The sequence below is a fragment of the Panulirus ornatus genome, chromosome 1, assembly GCF_036320965.1.
Source record: "Panulirus ornatus isolate Po-2019 chromosome 1, ASM3632096v1, whole genome shotgun sequence".
Classification (NCBI taxonomy): Eukaryota; Metazoa; Arthropoda; class Malacostraca; order Decapoda; family Palinuridae; genus Panulirus; species Panulirus ornatus.
The window spans coordinates 92,612,124-92,636,590 of NC_092224.1; the positions used below are offsets into that span (position 1 = coordinate 92,612,124).

General features: G+C 42.2%; 1 protein-coding gene across 7 annotated transcripts in view; it reads right to left on the minus strand.

The window, feature by feature from the left end:
• Positions 1 to 24,467, minus strand: part of Dora (zinc finger SWIM domain-containing dorado) — a 302,025-nt gene that overhangs the window by 26,286 nt on the left and 251,272 nt on the right. For all 7 annotated transcript variants that reach the window (XM_071666088.1, XM_071666070.1, XM_071666078.1 and 4 more), the window contains one exon: positions 1,909 to 2,107. In XM_071666088.1, coding sequence (XP_071522189.1) covers positions 1,909 to 2,107 — 199 coding nt within the window. The remainder of the gene's footprint in view (positions 1 to 1,908; positions 2,108 to 24,467) is intronic.

Below are 24,467 nucleotides of genomic sequence, written 5' to 3' on the forward strand. Positions count from 1 at the left end.
ATATACACATACAGACATATACCTATATATATAACACATGTACATAATTCATACTGTCTGCCCTTATTCATTCCCACTGCCACCCCGCCACACATGAAATGGCAACCCCCTCCCCAAGCATGTGCACGAGGTAGCGCTAGGAAAAGACAACAAAGGCCACATTCATTCACATTAAGTCTTTAGCTGTCATGAATAATGCACCAAAACCACAGCTCCCTTTCCACATCCAGGCCCCACAAAACTTTCCATGGTTTACCCCAGATGCTTCACATGCCCTGGTTCAATCCACTGCACATCGACCCCAGTATACCACATCGTTCCAATTCACTCTATTCCTTGCATAACTTTCACCCTCCTCCATGTTCAGGTCCCGATCACACAAAATCTTTTTCACTCCATCTTTTCACCTCCAATTTGGTCTCCCACTTCTCCTCGTTCCTTCCATCTCTGACACATATATCCTCTTTGTCAATCTTTCCTCACTCATTCTCTTCATGTGACCAAACCATTTCAAAACACCCTCTCCTGCTCTCTCAACCACACTCTTTTTATTACCTTACATCTCTCTTACCCTTTCATTACTTACTCGATCAAACCACCTCACATCACATATTGTCCTCAAACATCTCACTTACAGCACATCCACCCTCCTCTGCACAACTCTATCCATAGCCCATGCCTCACAACCATATAACATTGTTGGAACCACTATTCATTCAAACATAACCATTTTTGCTTTCCAAGATAACGTTCTCAACTTCCACACATTTTTCAATGCTCCCAGAACTTTCGCCCCCTCCCCCACCCTATGATTCACTTCCACTTCCATGGTTCCATCCGCTGCCAAATCCACTCCCAGATAAACACTTCATTTCCTCCAGCTTTTCTCCATTCAAACTTACCTCCCAATTGACTTGTCCCTCAACCCTACTGTACCTAATAACCTTGCTCTTATTCACATTTACTCTCAATTTTCTTCTTTCACACACTTTACCAAACTCAGTCACAAGCTTCTGCAGTTTCTCACCCGAATCAGCCACCAGCGCTGTATCATCAGCGAACAACAACTGACTCACTTTCCAAGCTCTCTCACCCACAACAGACTGCATATTTGCCCCTCTTTCCAAAACTCTTGCATTCACCTCCCTAGCAACCACATCCATGAATATGTACATGTGTATATATTCCTACGAGTCCATGGGGAGATGAAACACAATAAGTTCTCACATGCACTTTTGTGTAATAATCACATCATCAAGGGAGATACAAGAAAGAAATATGTCAGTTAATATACAAAGAAGAGATGTAGCTGGGACAATATTTGGTAAACAAGTGACCGTGTATATATGTATATGTATGTATACATTGAAATGTGTATGTGTGTGTATGGGGGTTTATGTATATACATGTGTATGTGGGTTGGTTGGGCCATTTCTTGTCTGTTTCCTTGCACTATCTCGCTGACGTGGAAGACAGCGATTAAGTATAATAAAAAAAATGTATATGTACATAAATATGTGCATGTATGGGTATATATACGTGCATATGAGTGGATGGGTCTTTCTTTGTCTGTTTCCTGGTGTTACCTCGCTGATGCAGGAAACAGCAATTAATTATGATATAAAAATAAATATCTTATCTCTCTATATCTATGAAGTCTGTTCCCTCCAGAAACTCCCACCAGGGGGTCGCTATGGCAAAAGGCAGAAGTTCACTAATCCTAACCCTGCATACTAGCAATAGAAAAATGAGGTCCAATTCCACATGGTACATCTAACCTGAAATACTAATATTCATCATTTAGAACCAATGATATCAAATGATAACTGTAAGTGGGTCTTGTCAGTCAAAATGCAATCAAATGGCAAATAACAGGAAAAACATCAAACAAAAGCATAATCTACTCACCAAGTTTCTTTGCCACGCCTAACAGCCACTTGACATCTTCCCCATTAGGTGGATTTCTGGCATATTTTGCCTGTGGTCGGTCATCATGAACTTTCCTTGCCAATGTCTCCAGTGCTAGCATGCCAACACGATAAGAACTAAGCAAATAATGCATAGATCCAGTGTTATTTACCTGCTGACCACCAACAAGACCACCAACCTAAAAAAATAAGAAATATAATGTACAGAATTAAAATACAGGAATAATTAGCAATGGTTTTTTATTATTATACCTGACTGTATTTCCTGTGTCAGTGAGGTAGTGCCAGGAAACAGATGAAGAAAGACCCATACACTCATATATACATACACAAACATATATGTATACATATCAACATATATATATATATATATATATATATATATATATATATATATATATATATATATATATATATATATATATACATATGGGGATAGGGGATTAAGAATACTTCCCACGTATTCCCTGCGTGTTGTAGAAGGCGACTAAAAGGGGAGGGAGCGGGGGGGCTGGTAATCCTCCCCTCTCGTTTTTTTTTTTTAATTTTCCAAAAGAAGGAACAGAGGGGGCCAGGTGAGGATATTCCAAAAAAGGCCCAGTTCTCTGTTCTTAACGCTACCTCGCTAATGCGGGAAATGGCGAATGGTTGAAAAAAAAAAAAAAAAAAAAAAAAATATATATATATATATATATATATATTTATATATATATATATATATGAAGTCTGTTGGGGATGAGAGAGCTTGGGAAGTGAGTCAGTTGTTGTTCGCTGATGATACAGCGCTGGTGGCGGATTCATGTGAGAAACTGCAGAAGCTGGTGACGGAGTTTGGTAAAGTGTGTGGAAGAAGAAAGTTAAGAGTAAATTTGAATAAGAGCAAGGTTATTAGGTACAGTAGGGTTGAGGGTCAAGTCAATTGGGAGGTGAGTTTGAATGGAGAAAAACTGGAGGAAGTGAAGTGTTTTAGATATCTGGGAGTGGATCTGTCAGCGGATGGAACCATGGAAGCGGAAGTGGATCATAGGGTGGGGGAGGGGGCGAAAATTTTGGGAGCCTTGAAAAATGTGTGGAAGTCGAGAACATTATCCCGGAAAGCAAAAATGGGTATGTTTGAAGGAATAGTGGTTCCAACAATGTTGTATGGTTGCGAGGCGTGGGCTATGGATAGAGTTGTGCGCAGGAGGATGGATGTGCTGGAAATGAGATGTTTGAGGACAATGTGTGGTGTGAGGTGGTTTGATCGAGTAAGTAACGTAAGGGTAAGAGAGATGTGTGGAAATAAAAAGAGCGTGGTTGAGAGAGCAGAAGAGGGTGTTTTGAAATGGTTTGGGCACATGGAGAGAATGAGTGGGGAAAGATTGACCAAGAGGATATATGTGTCGGAGGTGGAGGGAACGAGGAGAAGAGGGAGACCAAATTGGAGGAGGAAAGATGGAGTGAAAAGGATTTTGTGTGATCAGGGCCTGAACATGCAGGAGGGTGAAAGGAGGGCAAGAAATAGAGTGAATTGGAGCGATGTGGTATACAGGGGTTGACGTGCTGTCAGTGGATTGAATCAAGGCATGTGAAGCGTCCGGGGTAAACCATGGAAAGCTGTGTAGGTATGTATATTTACGTGTGTGGACGTGTGTATGTACATGTGTATGGGGGGGGTTGGGCCATTTCTTTCGTCTGTTTCCTTGCGCTACCTCGCAAACGCGGGAGACAGCGACAAAGTATAAAAAAAAAAAAAAAAAAAAAAATATATATATATATATATATATATATATATATATATATATATATATATATATATATATATATATATAAATATATAAATATATATATAAATGTGTGTGGATGTAACCAAGATGTGAAAAAAGGAGAGATAGGTAGTATGTTTGAGGAAAGGAACCTGGATGTTTTGGCTCTGAGTGAAACGAAGCTCAAGGGTAAAGGGGAAGAGTGGTTTGGAAATGTCTGGGGAGTGAAGTCAGGGGTTAGTGAGAGGACAAGAGCAAGGGAAGGAGTAGCAATACTCCTGAAACAGGAGTTGTGGGAGTATGTCATAGAATGTAAGAAAGTAAATTCTCGATTAATATGGGTAAAATTGAAAGTTGATGGAGAGAGGTGGGTGATTATTGGTGCATATGCACCTGGGCATGAGAAGAAAGATCATGAGAGGCAAGTGTTTTGGGAGCAGCTAAATGAGTGTGTTAGCGGTTTTGATGCACGAGACCGGGTTATAGTGATGGGTGATTTGAATGCAAAGGTGAGTAATGTGGCAGTTGAGGGAATAATTGGTATGCATGGGGTGTTCAGTGTTGTAAATGGAAATGGTGAAGAGCTTGTAGATTTATGTGCTGAAAAAGGACTGATGATTGGGAATACCTGGTTTAAAAAGCGAGATATACATAAGTATACTTATGTAAGTAGGAGAGATGGCCAGAGAGCGTTATTGGATTACGTGTTAATGGACAGGCGTGCGAAAGAGAGACTTTTGGATGTCAATGTGCTGAGAGGTGCAACTGGAGGGATGTCTGATCATTATCTTGTGGAGGCTAAGGTGAAGATTAGTATGGGTTTTCAGAAAAGAAGAGTGAGTGTTGGGGTGAAGAAGGTGGTGAGAGTAAGTGAGCTTGGGAAGGAGACCTGTGTGAAGAAGTATCAGGAGAGACTGTGTACAGAATGGAAAAAGGTGAGAACAATGGAAGTAAGGGGAGTGGGGGAGGAATGGGATGTATTTAGGGAATCAGTGATGGATTGCGCAAAAGATGCTTGTGGCATGAGAAGAGTGGGAGGTGGGCTGTTTAGAAAGGGTAGTGAGTGGTGGGATGAAGAAGTAAGAGTATTAGTGAAAGAGAAGAGAGAGGCATTTGGACGATTTTTGCAGGGAAAAAATGCAATTGAGTGGGAGAAGTATAAAAGAAAGAGACAGGAGGTCAAGAGAAAGGTGCAAGAGGTGAAAAAAAGGGCAAATGAGAGTTGGGGTGAGAGACTATCAGTAAATTTTAGGGAGAATAAAAAGATGTTCTGGAAGGAGGTAAATAGGGTGCGTAAGACAAGGGAGCAAATGGGAACTTCAGTGAAGGGCGTAAATGGGGAGGTGATAACAAGTAGTGGTGATGTGAGAAGGAGATGGAATGAGTATTTTGAAGGTTTGTTGAATGTGTCTGATGACAGAGTGGCAGATATAGGGTGTTTGGGTCGAGGTGGTGTGCAAAGTGAGAGGGTTAGGGAAAATGATTTGGTAAACAGAGAAGAGGTAGTAAAAGCTTTGCGGAAGATGAAAGCCGGCAAGGCAGCAGGTTTGGATGGTATTGCAGTGGAATTTATAAAAAAAGGGGGTGACTGTATTGTTGACTGGTTGGTAAGGTTATTTAATGTATGTATGACTCATGGTGAGGTGCCTGAGGATTGGCGGAATGCGTGCATAGTGCCATTGTACAAAGGCAAAGGGGATAAGAGTGAGTGCTCAAATTACAGAGGTATAAGTTTGTTGAGTATTCCTGGTAAATTATATGGGAGGGTATTGATTGAGAGGGTGAAGGCATGTACAGAGCATCAGATTGGGGAAGAGCAGTGTGGTTTCAGAAGTGGTAGAGGATGTGTGGATCAGGTGTTTGCTTTGAAGAATGTATGTGAGAAATACTTAGAAAAGCAAATGGATTTGTATGTAGCATTTATGGATCTGGAGAAGGCATATGATAGAGTTGATAGAGATGCTCTGTGGAAGGTATTAAGAATATATGGTGTGGGAGGCAAGTTGTTATAAGCAGTGAAAAGTTTTTATCGAGGATGTAAGGCATGTGTACGTGTAGGAAGAGAGGAAAGTGATTGGTTCTCAGTGAATGTAGGTTTGCGGCAGGGGTGTGTGATGTCTCCATGGTTGTTTAATTTGTTTATGGATGGGGTTGTTAGGGAGGTAAATGCAAGAGTTTTGGAAAGAGGGGCAAGTATGAAGTCTGTTGGGGATGAGAGAGCTTGGGAAGTGAGTCAGTTGTTGTTCGCTGATGATACAGCGCTGGTGGCGGATTCATGTGAGAAACTGCAGAAGCTGGTGACGGAGTTTGGTAAAGTGTGTGGAAGAAGAAAGTTAAGAGTAAATGTGAATAAGAGCAAGGTTATTAGGTACAGTAGGGTTGAGGGTCAAGTCAATTGGGAGGTGAGTTTGAATGGTGAAAAACTGGAGGAAGTGAAGTGTTTTAGATATCTGGGAGTGGATCTGTCAGCGGACGGAACCATGGAAGCGGAAGTGGATCATAGGGTGGGGGAGGGGGCGAAAATTTTGGGAGCCTTGAAAAATGTCTGGAAGTCGAGAACATTATCCCGGAAAGCAAAAATGGGTATGTTTGAAGGAATAGTAGTTCCAACAATGTTGTATGGTTGCGAGGCGTGGGCTATGGATAGAGTTGTGCGCAGGAGGATGGATGTGCTGGAAATGAGATGTTTGAGGACAATGTGTGGTGTGAGGTGGTTTGATCGAGTAAGTAACGTAAGGGTAAGAGAGATGTGTGGAAATAAAAAGAGCGTGGTTGAGAGAGCAGAAGAGGGTGTTTTGAAATGGTTTGGGCACATGGAGAGAATGAGTGAGGAAAGATTGACCAAGAGGATATATGTGTCGGAGGTGGAGGGAACGAGGAGAAGAGGGAGACCAAATTGGAGGTGGAAAGATGGAGTGAAAAGGATTTTGTGTGATCGGGGCCTGAACATGCAGGAGGGTGAAAGGAGGGCAAGGAATAGAGTGAAGTGGAGCGATGTGGTATACAGGGGTTGACGTGCTGTCAGTGGATTGAATCGGGGCATGTGAAGCGTCCGGGGTAAACCATGGAAAGCTGTGTAGGTATGTATATTTGCGTGTGTGGACGTGTGTATGTACATGTGTATGGGGGGGGGTTGGGCCATTTCTTTCGTCTGTTTCCTTGCGCTACCTCGCTAACGCGGGAGACAGCGACAAAGTATAAAAAAAAAAAAAAAAAAATATATATATATATATGTAGGTTTGCGGTAGGGGTGTGTGATGTCTCCATGGTTGTTTAATTTGTTTATGGATGGGGTTGTTAGGGAGGTAAATGCAAGAGTTTTGGAAAGAGGGGCAAGTATGAAGTCTGTTGGGGATGAGAGAGCTTGGGAAGTGAGTCAGTTGTTGTTCGCTGATGATACAGCGCTGGTGGCGGATTCATGTGAGAAACTGCAGAAGCTGGTGACGGAGTTTGGTAAAGTGTGTGGAAGAAGAAAGTTAAGAGTAAATGTGAATAAGAGCAAGGTTATTAGGTACAGTAAGGTTGAGGGTCAAGTCAATTGGGAGGTGAGTTTGAATGGAGAAAAACTGGAGGAAGTGAAGTGTTTTAGATATCTGGGAGTGGATCTGTCAGCGGACGGAACCATGGAAGCGGAAGTGGATCATAGGGTGGGGGAGGGGGCGAAAATTTTGGGAGCCTTGAAAAATGTCTGGAAGTCGAGAACATTATCCCGGAAAGCAAAAATGGGTATGTTTGAAGGAATAGTAGTTCCAACAATGTTGTATGGTTGCGAGGCGTGGGCTATGGATAGAGTTGTGCGCAGGAGGATGGATGTGCTGGAAATGAGATGTTTGAGGACAATATGCGGTGTGAGGTGGTTTGATCGAGTAAGTAACGTAAGGGTAAGAGAGATGTGTGGAAATAAAAAGAGCGTGGTTGAGAGAGCAGAAGAGGGTGTTTTGAAATGGTTTGGGCACATGGAGAGAATGAGTGAGGAAAGATTGACCAAGAGGATATATGTGTCGGAGGTGGAGGGAGCAAGGAGAAGAGGGAGACCAAATTGGAGGTGGAAAGATGGAGTGAAAAAGATTTTGTGTGATCGGGGCCTGAACATGCAGGAGGGTGAAAGGAGGGCAAGGAATAGAGTGAATTGGAGCGATGTGGTATACCGGGGTTGACGTGCTGTCAGTGGGTTGAATCAAGGCATGTGAAGCGTCTGGGGTAAACCATGGAAAGCTGTGTAGGTATGTATATTTGCGTGTGTGGACGTATGTATATACATGTGTATGGGGGGGGGGTTGGGCCATTTCTTTCGTCTGTTTCCTTGCGCTACCTCGCAAATGCGGGAGACAGCGACAAAGTATTAAAAAAAAAAAAAAAAATATATATATATATATATATATAGATATACGGTGTTTTGGTCGAGGTGGTGTGCAAAGTGAGAGGGTTAGGGAAAATGATTTGGTAAACAGAGAAGAGGTAGTTAAAGCTTTGCGGAAGATGAAAGCCGGCAAGGCAGCAGGTTTGGATGGTATTGCAGTGGAATTTATTAAAAAAGGGGGTGACTGTATTGTTGACTGGTTGGTAAGGTTATTTAATGTATGTATGACTCATGGTGAGGTGCCTGAGGATTGGCGGAATGCGTGCATAGTGCCATCGTACAAAGGCAAAGGGGATAAGAGTGAGTGCTCAAATTACAGAGGTATAAGTTTGTTGAGTATTCCTGGTAAATTATATGGGAGGATATTAATTGAGAGGGTGAAGGCATGTACAGAGCATCAGATTGGGGAAGAGCAGTGTGGTTTCAGAAGTGGTAGAGGATGTGTGGATCAGGTGTTTGCTTTGAAGAATGTATGTGAGAAATATTTAGAAAAGCAAATGGATTTGTATGTAGCATTTATGGATCTGGAGAAGGCATATGATAGAGTTGATAGAGATGCTCTGTGGAAGGTATTAAGAATATATGGTGTGGGAGGCAAGTTGTTATAAGCAGTGAAAAGTTTTTATCGAGGATGTAAGGCATGTGTACGTGTAGGAAGAGAGGAAAGTGATTGCTTCTCAGTGAATGTAGGTTTGCGGCAGGGGTGTGTGATGTCTCCATGGTTGTTTAATTTGTTTATGGATGGGGTTGTTAGGGAGGTGAATGCAAGAGTTCTGGAAAGAGGGGCAAGTATGAAGTCTGTTGGGGATGAGAGAGCTTGGGATGTGAGTCAGTTGTTGTTCGCTGATGATACAGTGCTGGTGGCTGATTCATGTGAGAAACTGCAGAAGCTGGTGACTGAGTTTGGTAAAGTGTGTGAAAGAAGAAAGTTAAGAGTAAATGTGAATAAGAGCAAGGTTATTAGGTACAGTGGGGTTGAGGGTCAAGTCAATTGGGAGGTGAGTTTGAATGGAGAAAAACTGGAGGAAGTGAAGTGTTTTAGATATCTGGGAGTGGATCCAGCAGCGGATGGAACCATGGAAGCGGAAGTGGATCATAGGGTGGGGGAGGGGGCGAAAATTCTGGGAGCCTTGAAGAATGTGTGGAAGTCGAGAACATTATCTCGGAAAGCAAAAATGAGTATGTTTGAAGGAATAGTGGTTCCAACAATGTTGTATGGTTGCGAGGCGTGGGCTATGGATAGAGTTGTGCGCAGGAGGATGGATGTGCTGGAAATGAGATGTTTGAGGACAATATGCGGTGTGAGGTGGTTTGATCGAGTAAGTAACGTAAGGGTAAGAGAGATGTGTGGAAATAAAAAGAGCGTGGTTGAGAGAGCAGAAGAGGGTGTTTTGAAATGGTTCGGGCACATGGAGAGAATGAGTGAGGAAAGATTGACCAAGAGAATATATGTGTCGGAGGTGGAGGGAACGAGGAGAAGAGGGAGACCAAATTGGAGGTGGAAAGATGGAGTGAAAAAGATTTTGTGTGATCGGGGCCTGAACATGCAGGAGGGTGAAAGGAGGGCAAGGAATAGAGTGATTTGGAGCGATGTGGTATACCGGGGTTGACGTGCTGGCAGTGGATTGAATCAAGGCAAGTGAAGCGTCTGGGGTAAACCATGGAAAGCTGTGTAGGTATGTATATTTGCGTGTGTGGACGTATGTATATACATGTGTATGGGGGTGGGTTGGGCCATTTCTTTCGTCTGTTTCCTTGCGCTACCTCGCAAACGCGGGAGACAGCGACAAAGTATTAAAAAAAAAAAAAAAAAAATATATATATATATATATATATATATATATGCATGTACATATTCATACTTGCTCATCTTCATCCATTAGCAATGTATGTATAAAAAAATGAAGCTAGGGGAGTATGTGAGAAATGGGAGGTATCTATAGAAGCAGTGCCGATGTGTGCTACAGAGGTGTGTGACAAGTGGAAGGTGGGATGACAAAAATAAGCTGCTGGTGAGAGAGAAAACTGTGGTATGTGGGTGCTATCTAAAAGGAAGGAGTGCTAGCAACTGAAAGATGTACTGGAGAAAGCAACTGGAGTCAAGAGGAACGTGCAGGGGATGAAAAACCAGGCAAATGAGAACTGGAGTGTATGAATATAAGCACACTTCAAGGGAATCACTTAATGTTTTGGAAGAAGAGCAAATGGAAGCATCAGTGAGGGGTGGCACATGAAGAAGTGGGAACAGACAGAGATGAGAAAGAGGAATGGACTTTGAAGGACTAATGAATGTGTTTAATGATAGGGTGGCAGATGTGGGGGTGTCTGAAGTGAATGAGTCATGGCAAGTGGAAAAGAGAAAGAAGAGGTGAAAATGTGCATAAGATAAAGTGTAACAAGGTGAACAGAGTGAATGGAATTACAGCTGAACTTCTCAAGACAAGAGGTGATTATATTCCTGTTTGGTTAGTTAGCATTTTTTATGTATGGTTCATGGTGAGGTGCCTGAAGATATGCAGTATGCCTGTATAATACCACTGTATAAATGCAAAGGGGACAAAGGTAAATATTCAAATCATGAAGTATAGATATTTTCTGTGCACCTGGAAAGCTGTATGGGAGAGTGGTAGCTGACAGGGTGGTGGCATGCACAAAGTTTCAGATTAGGAAAGAACAATGTGGCTTCTGGAGTGCAAGAAGATGTGACGATCAGATGTTTGCTTTCAAGAATGTGTGCAAGAAATACTTAGAGAAACAGATTTATAAGTTTCATTTAAGGATCTAGAGAAAATGCATGATAAGGTTGATAGAGATGCTCTGTGGAAGGTGTTATGGATGTGTTGTAGGATGAAAGCTGCTAGATGCATTGAAGAGTTTTTTCAAAAGAGTAAGGCATGTGCATAAGAGGAAAGAGAGGAGGGTGAGTGATTGCACAGAAGGTAAGTCTGCAGCAGGGGAACGCGTGATCTCATCATGAAGGTGGATCTGTGGGTCTGCAGTAGCAGTGCGTGATTTCACCATTACTATAAAATTTATGGATAGGGTGGTGAGGGAAATGAAAACGTGTCTTAACGAGAGGAGCAGGTATGCAGTTTGTCAGGGTTTGGGGAGCTTGATGTGTTAGAAACTTATTGCTTGCTGATGACACAGCACTGATGGTACATTCAAGTAAGAAAGATGGTTTCTGAGTTTGGAAGAGTGTATACCACTGAGAATATGGAAGATAGAATACTGCCCATGTATCACCTGGATGTCATAAAGGTTGAATAGGGGTGGGGGAGAGGGTGGCAGTAAATCCACCCTTCCTGTATTACTTTCCAAAAGAAGGAACAGAACAAGGAGCCAGGTGAAGAAATTCCCTCTAAGGCTCTGTTACCTGTTCTTGACACTAACTTGCTCATACAGAAAATGGCAAGTATGCATGAAAAAATCTACAAGCATGTAAAAAAAAGGTTAATAGGTTTAGACAGGTTAGCTGGGCTGTGAATCTGAATGAAAAAAACTGGAAGTGAAACATTTTCAAAAACCGAGGAGTGGATATAGCAGTGAATAAGAACCACGGAACTTGAAGTGAGCCACTGGGTGGGTGAAGGGGTCATGGTCCTGGCAGCACTGAGGAATATGGGGAAAGAGAAGTCACTATCTGGGAGGTTGGAACTGGGCATATTTGAAGGTAAGGTAGTCCCAATGATTTTGGATGGATGCAAGGTGTTAGCTCTAGATGATAATGGATGGAATAGCATAAATATGTAGGAAATTAAATGTATGAAGATAATATGTGGTGCGATGATGGTTGACTGACTAAGAAATGATATGGTAAGAGAGAGGTGTGATAATAAGAAGAGTATGATTGAGAGAGCTGAGGAGGGTATGCTGAAATTATTTGGATATATGAAGAGAATAAGTGAAGAAAAGTCGACAACGAAAGTATATGAGTCACAGGAGGAGGGGACAAAGAAATTGGGGAAACCAAAACAGAGATAGAAAGATGGAGCAAAAAGGGTGTTGCATGCTCTGGGCTTGAACATGTAGGTGGGTGTATGGCATACACTGGAAGGAGTAAATTGGAGTGGTTTGGCATAAAAGTAGTAGTGTGCTGTCAATGAACTGAACTACGGCAATGAAGCATCCAGGGGAAACAATGGAAAGGTATGTGGGGCCTGGTTGTGGATAGAAAGCTGTTATTTTGGTTCATTACACACAGCAGTTAAACACTGGATGTGAGAAAATCAGGCCATTTCTTCATGAGTTCCTGACACAGACTCAATAAGCAGGAAAGAGCGAATAAGTTAAAACAAAAAAGAATCTATACATTTTATGGATTATCCATTCCCGTTGCCATCCCACTACACATGAAATGACACCCCCTCCCCCTGCGTGCACGCAAGGTAGCACTAGGAAAAGACAACAAAGGCCACATTCGTTCACACTCAGTCTCTAGCTGTCATGTGTAATGCACCGACACCACAGCTCTCTATCCGCATCTAGGCTCCATAAGACAAGAGAACAAATGGGAACATCAGTGAAGGGGGCAAGTGGGGAAGTAATAACAGATAGTGATGAAGTGAGAAGATGGAGCGAGTACTCTGAAGGTTTGTTGAATGTGTTTTGTAGTCGACTGGCTGATGTTGGGTCAGAGTGCTGTGTGAAGTGAAAGGGTCAGGAAGAATGGTTTGGTTAAGAGAGAAGAGGTAGTGAGAACTTTGTGGAAGATGAAATCCGGTAAGGTGGCAGGTTTGGATGGTATTGCAGTAGAAGTATTAAGAAAGGGGGTGACTGTGTTGTTCATTGGTTGGTAAGGATATTCAGTGTATGTATGGATCATGGTGAAGTGCCTGAGGATTGGCAGAATGTATGCACAGAGCCAATGTACAAAGGCAAAGGGGATAAAGGTGAGTGTTTAAACTACTGAGGAATAAGTTTGTTGAGTATTCTTGGGAAATTGTATGGGAGGGTATTGATTGAGAAGGTGAAGGCATGTACATAGCATAAGATTGGGTACAAGCAGTGTTTTCAGAGGTGGTAGAGGATGTGTGGATCAAGTGTTTGCTTTGAAGAATGTGTGTGAGAAATACTTAGGAAAACAGATGGATTTGTATGAACCATTTATGGATCTGGAGAGGACATATGACAGAGTTGATAAAGATGCTTTGTGGAAGGTCTTAAGATTATAAGGTGTGGGAGGTAAGCTGTCAGAAGCAGTGAAAAGTTTTTACCAAGGATGTAAGGCATGTGTACAAGTAGGAAGAGAAGAGAGTGACTGGTTCCCAGTAAAGGTTGGTCTGTGACAGGGGTGAAAGATGTCCCCATGCCCATGGTTGTTTAATTTCTTTATGGATGGGGTGGTTAGGGAGGTGAATGTAAGAGTTTTGAAGAGAGGGACAAGTATGCAGTTTGTTGGGATAAGGGAGCTTGGGAAGCAAGTCAGTTGTTCGCCGATGATACAGCTCTGGTGGCTGATTCAAGTGAGAAACTGCAGAAGTTGGTGACTGAGTTACGAAAAGTGTGTGAAAGAAGAAAGCTGAGAGAAAATGTGAATAAGAGCAAGGTTATCAGGTTCAGTAAAGTCGAGGGACAAGTTAGTTGGGATGTAAGTTTGAATGGAGAAAAATTGGAGGAAGTGAAGTGTTTTAAATATCTGGGAGTGGACTTAGCAGTGAATGGAACCATGGAAGCAGAAGTGAGTAACAGTGTGAGGGAGGGGAAGAAGGTTCTGGAAGTGATAAAGAGTGTGTGGAAGGAGAGAACATTATCTTGGAGAGCAAAAATGGGTATGTTTGAAGGAAGTAGTTCCAACAACATTATATGGCTGTGAGGCATGGGCTATACATAGGGTCGTTCGGAGCAGGGTGGATGTGTTGGAAATGAAATGTTTGATGACAATATATGGTATGAGGTGGTTTGATTCAGTAAGTAATGTAAGGGTAAGAGAGATGTGTGGAAATAAAAAGAATGTGGTTGAGAGAAATAGATGAGGGTGTGTTGAAATGGTTTGGGCATATGCAGAGAATGAGTGAGCATAGATTGACAAAGAGGATATATGTATCAGAGGTGGAGGGAACAAGAAGAGGGACCAAATTGGAGGTGGAAGGATGGAGTGTAATGACTGAGCAATCGGGGCCTGAACACACAGGAGGATGAGAGGTGTGCAAGGATAGAGAGAACTGGAATGATGTGGTATACCATGTAAAACGTCTGGAGTAAACCAAGAAAAAGTCTGTGGGGCCTGGATGTGGATAGGGAGCTGTGGTTTCAGTGCATTACACATGACAGCTAGAGACTGAGAGTGAGCGAATGTGGCCTTTTTTGTCTGTTTTCATAGTACTGCCTCGCTGAAGCAGGGGGTAGTGATGCTGTTTCCTGTGATACAGGATAGCACCAGAAATGGATGAAGGCAAGCATGTATATGTCTGTGTTTTTGTAAGTATATGTGTATATGTTGATATGTATATGTGCATGTATTGGCATTTATGTATATATATGTGCATATGAGTGGATGGACCATTCTTTGTCTGTTTCCTGGCACTACCTTGCTGATGGGGGAAACGGTGATCATGTATAATATAATAATTTCCTTTATTACCACAGGGAAATAAAACACAATTAGTTCCCAAGTGCACTTTTGTGCAATGATTACATCATCAGGGAGAGATACAAAGGATATCATATAACAGTCAGATGATATACAACGAAGAGACATAGCTAGGATGCCATTTAGTAAACAAATGACTACCCGGGTAGTCACTTGTTTACCAAATGGGATACAGACTGTGGCACCGGTACTTAGGGTCCTTGTGTAGAAGGCAATTCACTGTTTTTACCACCATATGACTGAGCAGTCCATGCTTTTTTTTACTTTTAATCCTTTTGCTTTTGAGTGTGGATCTACATCCACTTAATCTTAAGAACATTCAGATTATGTAAAGAGGTTTTTCTGGCTTTTCTGGCTTTTTCATGTGGGTCAGTGCGGTAGTGCAGCTGCTATCATTACATTTTCTCACCCACTGTTGTACTAATCTCAAGCTCACACTGTTAAGAGTAGAAATTCCCAAGTAGAAGTAAGCTACTTAAGACAATGTCTAACATTGTCAAGTGCAACCATAGAAGCTATTTTGTCAGTTGTAAGGCAACTATTTCCAACCAAAGTAAGTGGTGGAAGTACAAAAATAGAAAAAAAATTAAAAAATCCATGACATACGTGGTGAGAACAAAACATTTCTGGCTCCTACAACAATTAAACTGCTACAAAGGCAGGTTCATGTGGTATGCCAGCATATCACGTAGATGCTACTGCTCACTAGCAGGAGCCAACCTCATAAAAGGTGGGGCAAAGTGATTTGTGTCAATATAACTGGCAAGGGTTCACTCGTGACAACTTCATTGACAAGCATTGTATGTATGTATGTATGTATGTATATATACATATTCAGTAAACCCTGATTTAAAGGACCCTGTTACTTAAACGCCACTCCATGCGCATTTCATATCACACTTGTTTTGTTTCGTTCTCAGTCTGCCTCAAGCCATCATGTGGTCAGGTTGTATACAGAGTGTTTCAGTTATTTCAAAATTGTGGCTTTATCTATCATATAATTTTGCAATCCTTACAATTCAAAATGGCATCAAGTGATTGTAAGAGGTGCAATGAAAGCAGGTAGTCCATCCTCACTTTATTACAAAGTAATGTCCTTTTATAGGAGAAGGGTGGCGTCACCTCTATCTCAGTCTGACTCCTGCCTCCAACTGCCCGGTGAGTGCTCCCACGCTACCAGGTGCCTGCTGCCAAACAATCGTACCACACACAAAACCCTAAAACCCCTCATGAAATTTTGAAATTAAATGTGACATTTTGTTACAACAAAACTAAAAACAAAATTAAAAACAAAAATCTAGAAAAAAAAAATTAAAATTTGACAAGGCATAAGGCAAATATACACACAAATCACTGCTCAGCAACAATACACTTCCTTTACATGCAAACAGAATAAAAATGACATTACAAATTAGTGTGTTCACTCCTCACAGCAGCCACCACAAACACAATCTTGCAAGTGTGCGAGGCATTGTTTCACAAGGTGAGGGCGCCACTGCCTGAGGCTGGGTGTCGCCACAACTGCGGGTGAAGCTGCTGCTGTTTGGTACTCCCCTTGACCCACTGATGTTGTGGGAATCGGCAAAACCCGGGGGTTTAGGTGACATCAGTTTCACAAAGGTAGGTGGCCACTTCTATCCAGCTTCACTAAGTATTGTCTACCACGCCTGACCTGTCCTACACCTTCAAAGTGACAGCCTGCACACAGACTGCAGAGGCAGCATAGTGGTATCACCTGCTGGGCTACCTTGCATGCAAACCTGGCTCTGCTATGGCCCACTCCCTGTTTTGCAGAGCAGTTATCCATTGCCAGTTCATCAGAAAATGTCGGCAGGATGCTGGGACACCATCTTGCAACTTTCTTCCCGCTGCCAGCTGTGCAGGTGGCTTATCCCCCTCTCTTAAATGGGTGCTGAGATACCAGAGTATAGCCTGAGTAACTTTGCTGCTTTGCAGACCAACTCCAACACCCGTGTTGCCCCTCAACACCCATTTGGCTGAATTTACTGCTGCTTCGGCACATCCAATGGATTGGGGGAAGTAGGCTGAGATGTGGGCCATGATTCCCTATTTTTTGAAGAAAGCTTCCATCTACTCACTGTTTAGATTGGCTCTCCCACAGGAGGTGATCTTGGGTGTACCCCCATCTCCTGAAGAAGGAGAGCAGCCTTGCGATTACTTGGGATTTTCCCATGAAGGTTCAAATCCTATTCACTACACCATGTAAGAGGTGAAATGAAAACAGGCAGTCTGTCCTCACTTTATCATAAAGAATTATCCTTTCACAAGAGAGGGGTGGTATCATCTCTACCTCAGTCTGACACCTGCCTCCAACCGCCTAGCAAGCGTTCCCACGCTGCTGGGTGTCTGTAGACCAACTATCATACAACACACTAAACCATAGTGATAGAGGAGTTAAAAGAAAGCATGGTAATTTAAATATGGCACAGAAATAAGTTACATTCCATATAACATAGCATGGTGCCGATACGGAAGCTTGTAATATAAGGTCATATAAAAAGAATCGAAAAAACCCGAAATCTCTGCTAAACAGCCAACGGTAATAAGGACAAGGTAAGAGAGAGCGTACGAGCTGGCTGCCTGGCTAGGACTGACACAGCATGGGCTGGTTGCCTTAACAATAATAATAAAACAACAATAGTAACAAAAGTAGACCAAAGCCAACTACCAACCTATGGTCGTTCATTACATTAACTACTCATCACAAAGCTGTGACAAAGTTTGCGGAAGAATTTGCACAGTTAGTGACAGCAGAAAACTTAGCCCCAGAACAATTGTATAATGCTAATGAATCTTCCCTATATTGGTGTCGTATGCCATAAAAAATGACACTGAGGAGTCTCCATCTGGGGATACTCCTGATGTAAACTGATGTAACAATAAAAACCTTGTCTGAAAGATTTATTGGTTGTATTATTTCCTACTTCAAGCTAGCAAAGACTAGGGGTTGGAGATATGTTTACAGAGGGGGGGGAACCCTTAGGGGTCAATTTCTGTTTTCTGGCATTTTCTGTGGTCTGAAATGGCCAGGTCCTAAGGTTGCTGGATTAAGAGTTTTTTTTTTTTTTTTTTTTTTTTGGGGGGGGGGGGGGGGAGTATGCAGTCTGTTGCGGATGAGAGGGCTTGGGAAGTGAGTCAGTTGTTGTTCACTGATGATACAACACTGGTGGCTGATTTGGGTGAGAAACTGCAGAAGTTGGTGATTGAGTTCAGTAAAATGTGTGAAAGAAGAAAGCTGAGAGTAAATGTGAATAAGAGCAAGGTTATTAGGTTTAGTAGGGTTGAGGGACGAGTAAATTGGGAGGTAAGTTTGAATGGAGAAAAACTGGAGGAAGTGAGGTGAGTTAGAGATCTAGGAGTACACTTAGCAGTGGATATAATCATGGAAGCAGAAGTGAGTCACAGGGTGGGGGGAGGGGACGAAGGTTCTGGGAGCATTGAAGAATGTGTGGAAGGTGAGAATGTTATCTCGGAGCAAAAATGGGTATGTTTGACGGAGTAGTGGTTCCAACAATGTTATACGGTTGCGAGGCATGGGCTATAGATAGGGTTGTGTGGAGGAGGGTGTATGTGTTGGAAATGAAATGTTTGAGGACATGTGGTGTGAGGTAGTTTGATCGAGTAAGTAATGAAAGGGTAAGACAGGCGTATGGTAACAAAAAGAGTGTGGTTAAGAGAGCAGAAAAGGGTGTATTGAAATGGTTTGGACATATGGAGAGAAAGAATGAGGAAAGGTTGAAAAAGACGATATATGTGTCTGAGGTGGAGGGAGCAAGGAGAAGTGGGAGACCAAATTGGAGGTGGAAGGAAGTGAAAAAGATTTTGAGCGATCGGGGCCTGAATATACATACAGGAGGGTGAAAGGCATGCAAAGAATAGAGTGAATTGGAACGATGTGGTATACCAGGGTCAACATACTGTCAATGGATTGAACCAGGGCATGTTAAGCGTCTGGAGTAAACCATGGAAAGGTCTGTGGGGCCTGGATGTGGACAGGGAGCTGTGGTTTTGGTGCATCACACCTGAGAGCAAGAGACTGACTGTGAATGAATGTGGCCTTTTTCGTCTTTTCCTGGCACTACCTCGCTGGGGTGTGTGTGTGTATGTGTGTGTGTGTATGTGTGTGTGTGTGTGTGTGTGTGTGTGTGTGTTGTGTTGTGTTGTGTTGTGTTGTGTGTGTGTGTGTGTGTGTGTGTGTGTGTGTGTGTGTGTGTGTGTGTGTGTGTTTTGCTATTTCATGTGTGGCAGGGTGGCAACAGGAATGGATGAAGGCAGCAAGTATGAATATGTACATGTGTGTATATGTCTGTGTATGTATATGTATGTATGTATGTATGTATGTATACACTGAAATGTATATGTGTGTGTGTGGGCGTTTATGTGTATACCTGTGTATGTGGGTGGGTTGGGGTCCCATATATACATATATACATAAATGCCCATATACATACATATACATATCAACATATAAATACAGAGACATGTACATATATGTTCATACTTGATACTTGCTTGCCTTCATCCATTCCTGTCGCTACCCTGCTACATAGGAAATTGCATCCCCCTCCCCTCCAACGAGGTAGCACCAGGAAAAGACAAAAAAGGTCATATCCACTCACACTTAGTGTCTAGCTGTCATGTGTAATGCACCGAAACCACAGCTCCCTATCCACATCCAGGCCCCACAAAACTTTCCATGGTTTACCCCAGAAGTTTCACATGCCCTGGTTCAATCCATTGACAGTACATCGACCCAAGTACAGCACATAGTTCCAATTCACTCTATTCCTTGCACACCTCTCGACCTCCTGTATGTTCAGGCCCTGATAACCCAAAATCTTTTAACTTCATTCTTCCATCTCCAATTTGGTCTCCCACTTCTTGTTCCCTCCACCTCTGACACATATATCCTGTTTGTCAACCTTTCCTTATTCATTCTCTCCATTACAACACACCCTATTCTGCTCTCTTAACTACACTCTTTTTGTTACCGCACACCTCTCTTACCCTTTCATTACTTACCCGATCAAACAAACTCACACCACATTTCATTTTCAATACATCCATCCTCCTCCGTACAACCCTATCTATAGCCCATGCCTCGAAACCATATAACACTGTTGAAACTACTATTCCTTCAAACATACCCATTTTTGCTCTCTGAGATAACATTTTCTCCTTCTACACATTCTTTATCACTTCCAGAACCTTTGCCCCCTCCCCCACCCTGTGACTCATTTCTGCTTCCATGGTTCCATGTGCTGCTAAGTCCACTCCCAAATATGTATAACACTTTACTTCCTACAACCTTTCTCCATTCAAACTTACATCCAAATTAACTTGTCCCTCAACCCTACTGAGCCTAATAACCTTGCTCTTATTCACATTTACTCTCAACTTTCTCCCTTCACACACTTTTTCAAACTCTGTCACCAATTTCTGCAGTTTCTCACTCAAATCAGCCACCATAACTGTATCATTGGAAAACAACTGACTCACTTTCCAGGCCCTCTCATCCCCAACAGACTGCATACTCAACTTTCTCTCCAAAACTCTTGCATTTACCTCCTTAACCACCCCATCCATAAACAAATTAAACAACCATGGGCATGGGGACATCACACACCCCTGCTGCAGACCGACATTCACTGGGAACCAATCAATCTCTTCTCTTCCTACTCGTACACATGCCTTACATCCTTGGTAAAAACTTTTCACTGCTTCTAGCAGCTTACCTCCCACACCATATCCTCTTAAGACCTTCCACTAAGGATCTTTATCAACTCTATCATATGTCTTCTCCAAATCCATAAATGCTACATATAAATCCATTTGTTTTTCAAAGTATTTCTTACACACATTCTTCAAACACCTGATCCACACATCCTCTACCACTTCTGAACCACACTGCTCCTCTCCAATTTGATGCTCTGTACATGCCTTCACCCTCTCAGTCAATACCCTCCCATATAATTTCCCAGAAATACTCAACAAACTTATGCCTCTGTAGTTTGAATAATCACCTTTATCCCCTTTGCCTTTGTACAATGGCACTATGTGCATTCTGCCAATCCTCAAGTTCATCACCATAATCCATACATACATTGAATATCATTATCAACCAATCAACAACACAGTTACCCCCTTTTTAATAAATTCTACTGCAATCTCATCCAAACCTGCCGCCTTGCTGGATTTCATTTTTCGCAAAGCTTTCACTACCTCTTCTCTCTTAACCAAATCATTCTCCCTGACCCTCTCACTTCGCACAACACCCACGACCAAAACATCCTACATATGCCTCCCTATCATCAAATACATGCAACAAACCTTGAAAATACTCACTGCATCTCCTTCTCACTTCATCATTACCTGCTAATCCTCCCCACCCTTGCCCCCTTCACCTATTTTCCCATTTGTTCTTTACCTCCTTCCAAAACACCTTTATATTCTCCCTAAAACTTAATGATACTCTCTCACCCCAACTCTCATTTGCCCTCTTTTTCAACCCTCGCACCTTCCTCTTGATCTCCTTCTGCTTTCTTTTATATATCTCCCAATCATCTGCACTCCTTCCTTGTAAGTACTCTCGAAACGCCTCTCTTTTCTCTTTCACTAACAACTTTACTTCTTTATCCCACCACTCACTACCCTTTCAAATCTGCCCACCTCCCACCATTCTCATGCCACATGCATCTTGTGCATGTGCCATCATTGATTCCCTAAATACATCCCATTCCTCACCCACTCCCCTCATGCCATTTAACCTCACCTTTTGCCATTCTACACTCAATCTCTCCTGGTGCTTCCTCGCACAAATTTCCTTTCCTAGCTCATTTACTCTCACCACTCTCTAGTCCCCAACATTCTCTTCTTTTATGGAAACCTCTACAAATCCTCACCGTTGCCTCCACAAGACAGTGTTCAGACATCCCTCCAGCTGCCCCTCTCACCACAATAACATCCAAAAGTCTTTCTTTTACATGCCTATCAATTAACCCATAATCTAACAATGCCCTTTGACCATCTCACCTAATCACAAACATATACTTATGTATATCCCTTTTTTTAAATCAAGTGTTCCCAATCACCATTCTTTTTTCAGCAGACAAATCCACAAACTCTTCACCATTTCCATTCACAACACTGAATGAATATCCCATATACACCAATTATACCTTCAACTGCCACATTACTCACCTTATCATTTATATCACCCATCACTAATACTCGGTCTTGTGCACCAAAGCTGCTAAGCCAGGTAAGCAGACAGACAAAAATTACAGCAAAAGTGATAGACTGGAGTATACAAATTTCTAAGAATGATCACAAAACTTAAAACTCTGCTCTCTAGAATGTCGAAAAGAGAGATACATGATAAAAAAATGCTTGGTAGCAAACAGAAGGTACAAAAAGTAATGTTTCAAACCTAAATGCAACTTAGTATGGAAGATACAAAATCAATGAATCAAGAACACCTGTAACATATTAAAAAGATACAAGATGAATATATATGTATGCCCGGTAAGGAAGATGGAACAATCAAATTTTGCAACATCAAGGGAACTATGAAACATATGCAGAAAGAGTACAAAATCATTCAAACTAAGATTAGACTTATAGCTGAAGACAATCCCACATGAGCCTAGAGTACATTTCTATGCTAAAGGAGTAGCTGCCTAGAAAACAGGATCATATGAAAAGCAAAGGAGTGATGGTAAAAGAAACAGCATCATCCAAGACACAAGTAGTGGGCACTGCACGCTAGCCCTGCCATCAAGGAAAAATCTCATCACAGGTACTCCCACCTGATTCTTCCGCTTTAGACAAGCATATCTTTTTAATCCCTGCTCATTCTGTACACATGACTCAACCATTTCAACACACCCTGTTAAACTCACTCAATCACACTCAGCTTGTTGCCATGTCTCTCAATATCTATCCATTTATCTACATCAATGATGCCTGCTCCCTTCAGGAAATTCCTCTAGGGGGTGGCCATGGTAAAAGTCTCCATAACCAAAGAACTCCAGTGTCACTGCTTATCCTGTAAGCCTCACCTTTAACAGGCCACTGGCTGAGGGTAACTCAAATGCAGTGTTTCTAGAGGCTCCTATCTAATGTTCCTACCAACTTGTCCCTAACATGTCTACCAAATGTTCCATCCTACCACTTCCACCTAATGCTCCAGCCTGTTCCTACCTACCACTTCTGCCTAATGTTTCTACCACATGCTCCTGCCTAATGTTTATACTTACAATTTCAATCTATTGCTCCAACTATTTTGCCAAAAGTCAGGGCAATCACTCCAAGAAAACCTAGAGTTGTGAAGAATGAGTTGTGTGAGTTGTGAGTCATCAAGTGTTATGTAAGACAAGGAGAACCTGTATGTTTGTGGATAGAATGCCAGCACTCCATGTATGGGTGAAGCAGAAAGAAAAGACAGATATCTGGGTCAGAAGAGTGCAACCTGACAACCAATGAAGTGCTGGTTCACTACACAGACATCACTAACCCTCCTAATGCCCAGGCACGTAGTACTGTCCCTGCTATTCCTTACACAATCAATCCTCCTCACATCACATATTCTCATTAACCATTCAATTTTCAGGAAAACTTACCCTCTTCCATTCTTTTGAATTCAAGGCCCAAGATTCCTACTCATAAAGTATTGCTGTGACTACAATACCATCAAACACACCGATCTTTGCCCTAAAAAACAGTGACCTCCCTTTCCACACTCTCCAATGTACCTAGGACATCTGTCCCCTAACCTACCCTATGGCTTACCTCAGCTCCCACAGTTTCATCTATCGCCATTACCACTCCAAGCACCTAAAGCACTTCACTTTCTCCAGGTTCTTCCCTTTATCTCATATTCATGCCATCCATGGTGCATTTGGCTGCTGTTTCTCGCAGTTCCTGTGTGAACACTGGCCACTTTAGGCTGTTGTGATACCTACTTCCCTAGAACAGCTAAGTTCAGGAATTCTCCATTTTTCGTCTTTCCCTCCTCATATAATCTTTCTTCCTATAAGGGCCAAGTCTACACACACTTGTGAAGCCCTGATTAATTTCTACTTTCTTTCTCTTTAAGTTTTTTCTCTTTCTGCCAGTGCCATATTGGAAAAAAAAAGTATCTCCCCCTGTTAAAACTCAAACTGCTTTAATTTACATAAACTCTCAACATCTTCCTTTCACACATTCTCCTAAATTCAGACACCACCTACTGCAGCCTTAGACTTCAGTCTGCCACCAGATCAATGTCATCTACAAATAGCAACTAATTTACTTCTTGTGCCCCTAAATGTTCAGCATATTGTAGACCTGCCAATCTTCTAAGACCCTTGCATTTACCTCCCTCATCACTCAATCCATACAAACACTATATAGCCATGGTGATATTATATATTCTTAATGCAGACCCAATTTCACCTAGAACCATTCACCCGCCTTCCTTCCTACTTGCAAAAACTGTTTACTTTCCCTGTAAAATTTCCTCACTACATCTAATAGTTTTCCGCCCACATCATGTATTTGTGGTTTCGGTGCATTATTACATGACAGCTAGAGACTGAGTGTGAACGAATGGGGCCTTTGGTGTCTTTTCCTAGCGCTACCTCGCACACATGAGGGGGGGAGGGGGTTGTTATTTCGTGTGTGGCGAGGTGGCGATGGGAACAAATAAAAGCAGACAGTATGAATTACGTACATGTGTATATATGTATATGTCTGTGTGTGTATATATATGTGTACGTTGGGATGTATAGGTATGTATAGTTGTGTGTGTGGACGTGTATGTATATACATGTGTATGTGGG